The 7,286-nt window shown below is 28.5% G+C and overlaps 2 protein-coding genes across 3 annotated transcripts in view; both read right to left on the bottom strand.

The window, feature by feature from the left end:
• Positions 1 to 482: 482 nt before the first annotated feature.
• On the bottom strand, positions 483 to 2,969 carry LOC101508895 (serine/threonine-protein kinase-like protein CCR4). The gene has a single exon (XM_004506314.4). It carries the CDS (start codon positions 2,895 to 2,897, stop codon positions 549 to 551), a length of 2,349 nt encoding a protein of 782 aa, XP_004506371.1. The 5' UTR covers positions 2,898 to 2,969; the 3' UTR covers positions 483 to 548.
• Positions 2,970 to 6,752: 3,783 nt separating this feature from the next.
• Positions 6,753 to 7,286, bottom strand: part of LOC101509210 (adenylate kinase, chloroplastic) — an 11,453-nt gene continuing 10,919 nt past the window's right edge. Inside the window, exon 7 of one of the 2 annotated variants that reach the window (XM_004506315.4) lies at positions 6,753 to 7,231. In XM_004506315.4, the coding sequence (XP_004506372.1) occupies positions 7,112 to 7,231 (120 nt within the window). In that variant the 3' untranslated portion in view covers positions 6,753 to 7,111. The other variant, XM_073370030.1, reaches the window with a different exon arrangement.

The following is a 7,286-nucleotide window of genomic DNA, read 5'->3' as shown; positions in this document are numbered from 1 at the left end:
AGTATATCCTACACTAATGTATTATAAATTTGTACACTATTATTTTAAATTTTAAATTTTTCTTTAATTATTTCTCTTTTTCTTAAACTTCTCAACGCGACAGAAAACCTTACACCATTCTCACACCCTTGCAATAGGACAATTTAGACCTTTCAAATGCAAACTTCTAAAAACAAGACATGATTTTTAGCAGCAATGAAAGGAAATTAGCCCATACTTTGAAAACAAAAATTTAATCATGTCAAGTCAAGTCAAGCATAAAATGATCTCGTGAGAGTTGTGACAATGATTTAAAAAAACATCATTATCTCACTTGTCGTGAACTCTAATCCGAATGTACACTTTAAAAAAAAAACATGAGATTTTTTTATCACACAATCATCATGTTTTGGAAACAAAAATTGGACTAAGTCAATAGTGGACTTATCCCGTGGAAGTTGTGACAATGATATTAGTTTGAAAAATATTAACAAAAAATGGAATAAAGAAACAAAAAAATTGACAAACGCGTTAAGCGTAAGGAAAAAGAGATTGTGGTGGAAGTAGAACTAGTCAGAAGAAACAGTGATAGTAGTAGATCTAGAAAGTACAATTGGTTGTGCCAAACACGCCGCAAGAGCTGTTTCCAAACTATTCACAACATGACTCATATTTGGTCTATCTCTACCCTCTAAACGAACACAATCACAAGCCAAATAACCTACAAAAGCCACACCTTCAATTTCAAATGGTGTTGGTGGTGGCATTTTTGGATCTAAAACTCTATGAATTTCATCTTGAACAATAAATGGTACCACAAAATCAACCACATTTCTTGGCACCCCATTTTCATTTTTATGTATAGCTTTATACCCACTTAAAATTTCTAACAAAACAACACCAAAACTATACACATCACTTTTTGTTGTTAAATGTTGTAGCCTATAGTATTCAGGGTCCATGTAACCAACAGTTCCAGCTGCTAGTAATGAAAGATGTGACTCTTCATCTTCATTAGGACCCATTAATGATAAACCAAAATCAGATACTTTAGCAACCCATTTTGAATCTAATAATATGTTTGATGATTTAATGTCACGATGGATTATTGATGGTGTGACATATTGGTGTAAATATTCTATACCTCTAGCTGCATCTAATGCTACTTTTATACGACCACTCCATGATGACATAAGATTTGTTGATGATGAAGTTTGAAGCTTGTGAAGATGATCATTTAAGCTTCCATTGTTCATGTATTCATATACTAAAATTCTTTCATTTTTGTCTTCATAAAAACCAAGTAATTTGACTAAGTTTTTGTGGTGGAGTCTTGATAAAGATTCAAGTTCATTTATGAATGCACTGTCTTTGTCTTCTTGTCTTTTTGTGACACCTAAGACTGCACAAGAAGCTGAAGTTGATGACATTTCAGCTCTTTTTATAGCAACTTCTTTTCCATCTTCAAGTTTTGCATGGTACACTGAACCAAAACTTCCAACACCAATTTTGTTCTCTTGAGAGAAATCGTTGGTGGCTTCAATTAGTGTTTGAAGTGAATATTCCTCCAAATGTGTGCCTCCATTTCCCATGCTGATTACATGGCTTAACCTCTTCTCAAGAGTTGCATTAGGGATAGGTCCTTGAGGTTCCGTTTGGATTTCGGGATCGTCTAATCTGCCGGAGTCATGGACTCTGCATACTGTGCTTTTGCAGTATTTGTAAAGGAAGAAAGACAAGACTAGTAACAATGAACTACAACCAACACACCCAATTACTAAAAATGCCACCATTTTGTTGCTCCAAGTACCACTTTTCGATGAAGTTTTGGGTATCGGAGAGGAAGACGGGTTTGATGGAAATTCAAGTGATGGTAAACAAGGCTTGCAAATGATGGCTGGTGAGACACAAAGTTTAGCAGAATCTGATAAAGGACCACATGGACATTCATTTTTACAAGGTCCAGGGAGAACATTATCAAACACCTTGAGGGCATTATTTGACTTCAAAATTTCATCACTGCCCCAACAAAACAAAGAATAATTAGAAGTCAAAACACCACAAAAAACACTCTTTTTTGCAACAATTGATTCAAAAAAAGTCCCTTTTAATCTCAATGGCATGGTGAAATTATTAGAACCCCAACAAGTAACAATTCCATCATACCCAAGTGCACAACTTCTATTATCTCCCAAAGCCAAACCAATGAATCTCCCTTTTGGTTTCTCACCAACCATATCACCCCAACAATCCAAACTACCATCAATTGAGATAGCACAAACATGGCTTGAACCAGCTTCAATTACAGAATAATTTCGACCACTCTTAGGTTCATTCCCAACAACTCTATTGTTACTTCCTATGCAAGTAACATTCCCTTTTTCTAATATCCCACATACAAAATTCTCTCCCACAGCAATACTTAACATGTTCATGTTCATGTTCATGCTTGAATTGATGAATCCATTCCATTGCCAACACTCAAGGTGAAAACCATTGTTCCTTTTAACAAGACCACAAACATGGGAATTTCCACTATCAATATCTTGAATAAAGGGTCCATGGTAGATTCTTTTATATTTAGTAGTAGAAGCATTGGAGAATCTCCAACAAACCATGATGGAATTTGAAGATGAAAATGATGATGATGTTAATGCACATACAAAACCATTTCCACCAACAATTTGAGAGAAGGAAACATTGGGATTCACTTCAAATGTAACAGTACTAGGAGGAAAGCTAGTACAATTGAGATTTGAATGTCCCTTTTGGTTTTGATGTTGTAAGACACAAATTAAGGTTTGGTTGGAATTTGAGGTTTGAGAAATTGAAACAGTTGAAAGTGTGTTTATGGTAGGAAGAATAAAAAAAGAAAGGAAGAAAAAGGAAATAAAGAAGTGTTTATGATGAAAAGCCATAGAAATTATTGTTAAGAGAAATCAATAATAATTTCATGGTCGTGTGGGAGAGAGGGTGATTTGAGAAGTGTGGTTTTAAATGAGAAGCTAAAAGCAGAAAAAGTTAATATAATGAACGCGCTTTCTGAAATGAGAAATAGTAATAACTTTTGTTCATTTGTTAGGACTTAGGAGTGGACTAAGACCAAGTCAACATATCTATTATGTAGTCTTACTCGGACCTTCTTTTATACTACTCATGTTCAATTCAAATATATGTACGTAAAATTACACGCTTATTTCCCAGTCGAAATTATAATAAAAACATATATAAAACGTTCATTTCATCATCAACTCGACGTGTATTATACTGTGAAAATATGATCAAATAAAACAAATATATATATATATATTTTTAAAATTTGACACCAAATTGCTCCACCTTAACAAAAAGTACTAAAATGTCCTATTTTTTAAACCAGATATGTATTCTTATTATGGACTGCTACTTCTTGAAAAAAAATATTTTTACATGCAACAGAAGGTCGCATTCTGGGACGAATATGGTTTAAATATTTTTTATTTTATTTTGATTGTTTATTTAATAAATTAAATATAATAATAATAATATTTTTAAAAACAAAATATTATAAATAAAAAACATTAATTTGAGAGAAAAAATACAGTTGACTAGATGTGTCTAAACAAATAATATTATTTTAACAATTCTCTTTTATTTTGTAGATAAATTTAAATGATTATAACAATTGTACACTATTTTGCAGATAAATTAACAACTTAATTATATTTTGTTAATGACTTTTTTTTTATTTTTTATCAGGATCAAAGAAATTTGCCGATAAACAATATCACGTATGACCATCTACACGTTTTGATTTTTTTTTCTTCTCATGATTATTTAATAAATTAAAAATATTAAAAATATTTAAAAAAAAATAAAATACTATTAATAAAACACATTAAATTGAAGAAAAAATACGGTTAAGTAGATGCTTCAAAACAAACGTGTTATATTATTTTAACCACTCTCTTATTTTTTAGATAAATTTATATTATTATAACAAATAAATTAGTCTTTTAATTTTATTTTGTTAACAACTTCCTCTTGATTTTTTTTTATCAAATTGATGAAAAACAAAAAAGAGAAAGTTGTTAACAAAATAGAATTAAGTAGCTACTTTATCTGTAAATTAGAAAAAAATTATTATAATAATATAAATTTGTCTACAAGATAGGATTAACGATGTCCCAGTTGCAAACGAGGATCATGGGCATTTCAATTTGATGTATTTTTTTTACTTAATGTATTTTATTTCATGTTATTAATATAGTTTATTATTTTTAATTATAATTATTTTTATTTTTATTATTATTAATAATTTTTATTTATTTGATTCGGAGTAAAAAACTGGAGGAAGTTGTTAACAAAATATAATTAAATTGTTAATTTTTCTGCAAAACAGTACAAAGTTGTTATAATAATTTAAATCTATGTACAAAATATGAGAGAGTTGTTAAAATAATATAACACATTGTTTGTTTAGCCATATCTAGTCAACCACAATTTTTTTCTTCAATTTAATCTATTAATAATATTTTATTTTTTAAAATATTATAATTATTTTTAATTTATTAAATAAATAATTTTCCAAATGTTAAGATGAGGGAAAAAAATATTTAAACCATCGTATCTCTAACATGCAACCTTCTATTGTATGTAAAAATAAATTTCTTTAAGAAGTCGCTGGTCCAGACTGCACAGTTTAAAAAGTATGACATTTTCTATTTTTTATGGACGTGGAACAATTTAGTGTCAAATTTTTTTTAAAACTAATATACTAATAAAAATTCCTCGAAATTAGTTAACGGTACACATTTTTTATTTTCATACTACTACTAAATTTGTGATCATAGCACGTCAGTTTCATTTACAAGACATCGCCTTCGTTATATTTTAATTATGTTATATTGCGATTGCAATGAAATGAATGGCTAACAAAAAGCCTTATAAACATTCATGTTGATATCATCAATCATATAACATATAACATACAACATGTTTACAAAAAATTCACACAAGTATGTTAAAGAATCAAAAATAATACTATCTTAAAAATAAATAAATTTTGAATAACTTTTTTCTTTATTTTTTATTAATAAAATGACAGTAAAATTAGATCTACTTATCTAATATATGGAAAGAAAAAAAGAAAAAAAAGCGGTCTTGACTAATTCAAAATTTAAAGTATCTAAAATTTACCCAAACAATCAATCAAAACCAAAGTTCATTAATTACTTAGATTTCAATTATTTAGTGAAGACGATTACTTTTTCATACTATAATAGTAAGTGCGTCACACATGTGTATAGTGCTTCTTTTGTATACGTTCGTTAAATTAATTAAATATATTATATTAATGTTTATGTCATAGTCGCTTTATTATTATTTTTTTGTTTGTTGAAAAAGTCGTTTGAAATTATCAGCCATTCAAATAGTTTAACACAACAAAAACAATTTATTTCTTTGTACCAAAAAAAAATTATTTCTAGCGATATAAAATTCAAAAAATAGTATTTAATTTCTTGTTTTCAAGAGTTTGCAAATGAAAATTAAACAATAAAATTATGTTTATCGTTTCCTTCGTATAATGAAAAAAATATAAAATCATCAAAGACACACTAAATAGAAAAAGAAATGATACAGGATTTTATTTTATTTACTAATTACTATTCCCTCCAGTTCTGTATTTAAACAAACAAAAAAAGAAGATACACATATTAAAGAATCAGCTAATTTTTATTGACATTAGAAAATAAATAAATAAACTTTCAAAATTATCTTTTTAATAATTTAAAATATTAATACATTAATTATGATATTGAAAATAGAAGTAGAAAAATTTAAATTAAATAAAAGGTATTATAGAAAAATAGATTTAATATAATAAATTGTTGAAAATTACTTATATTTTGCATCAGACTTTTTTTTATTTACCCGAAACGGAGGAAGTAACGACATGATGTTTGGAAACATGATACATTTTACTCAGGCCGAAAATAGATGCTTCTGCAGACCCAAGTCTTTAATTCCATAGCTCTCAGATTTACAAATAATACTAATAAATAATAAATAACTACTATCGCCGACCTTTCATTTTTAACTGCCTCAAACTTATAAGAGAGTCAACAAAGCTAACATCAATACACACAGAAATTAGTAACTAGAGAGAATATACAAATGATTTGTTACGATATAGAATTATTTAAAATGCAAATGCTGGTTAAATTCATAAAAATGCATCTCATGCATGTAACTCAACAAAGGTGGGTGCAACTTTGTCATGACAAAGAAGGCAAAGATTTATAAACTATAAAATACATCTAGTATTTTCTCCATTTTGACATTAGTTGTTAAAGGTGGGTGGAAAGTATCTACGTTTTGTTAAGCTTTCAATTTAATAAATGCCTAACGACTCGTACTACCCCACACAAAGGATTTGAAATAAAACAAGGTAATTGATGAACAAGGTGGCATAGATAAATTATATATGAATGAACAAGTAATATAATGGTTATGATGTGATTTATTTAAAATGATAATTAATCTTTAATAACACTTTTTATTTAAATTTATACCGTTTGATAACACAATATTCTGAAAAAAAGTAAGAAAAAAGAACGAATACTTCTATGAAACAATTACTGTAATTTAATATCATATTATTATATTTATACTCCTTTTATTAGTTTCTTTGAAACAACATATCAATTAAGCATTAAATACATACTGTTAATTTCCACATTCATAATACTGTCAAAGCAAAATCAAAGTAAATTATTATATCAAAAAGAACATTGAATAGAAGATTTTGCTTACTATTTTATTTCCTTTGATAAATCAAATACATAATTTTCAATAATAATATACAGAAAATGGTAAAGAACACAACTTACCGACCAGAAGTAACAGGAGGAACCAAACCAACAAACTATGACTCACTATAACCTCCATTTTCTCACTAAAATGAACATGTAAAATATAAAGTGGAGTTTACTATCACTGGTCCAAAAGGGATTAAATAAAGCTGTGAGGCTATTCCAACAGATCAATCTTAACGAGAAAATGAAACTTATTTTGTGGCTCTTGCAACTGAATAAATAAATATAGTTTAAAATCCAGTACCTCAAGCGAGGCACTATGCTAAATCGAAAGGTCAAACGATGTTCTTGTGTGCTGCCATAGATTCTGAAGAAGCTTTCCTCTGCTCTAGAAGAGTTGTAAGTGCACCATCAATTTGAGCAAACACTTCCTCCTGAGAGGCATTTCCATTAATCTGTAGACAACAAAAGCACCTTAGCCGTGGTTCACAGAGCAGATGCAGAACCTGC

This window comes from Cicer arietinum, chromosome 6 (assembly GCF_000331145.2).
Source record: "Cicer arietinum cultivar CDC Frontier isolate Library 1 chromosome 6, Cicar.CDCFrontier_v2.0, whole genome shotgun sequence".
Lineage (NCBI taxonomy): Eukaryota > Viridiplantae > Streptophyta > Magnoliopsida > Fabales > Fabaceae > Cicer > Cicer arietinum.
Note: the sequence above shows the minus strand (reverse complement) of the source record. Positions and strands in the feature narration are given on the sequence as shown.

Excerpts from the sequence above, each read along its gene's own strand:
- LOC101508895 (XM_004506314.4), bottom strand. The coding sequence starts at position 2,897 with ATGGCTTTTCATCATAAACACTTCTTTATTTCCTTTTTCTTCCTTTCT.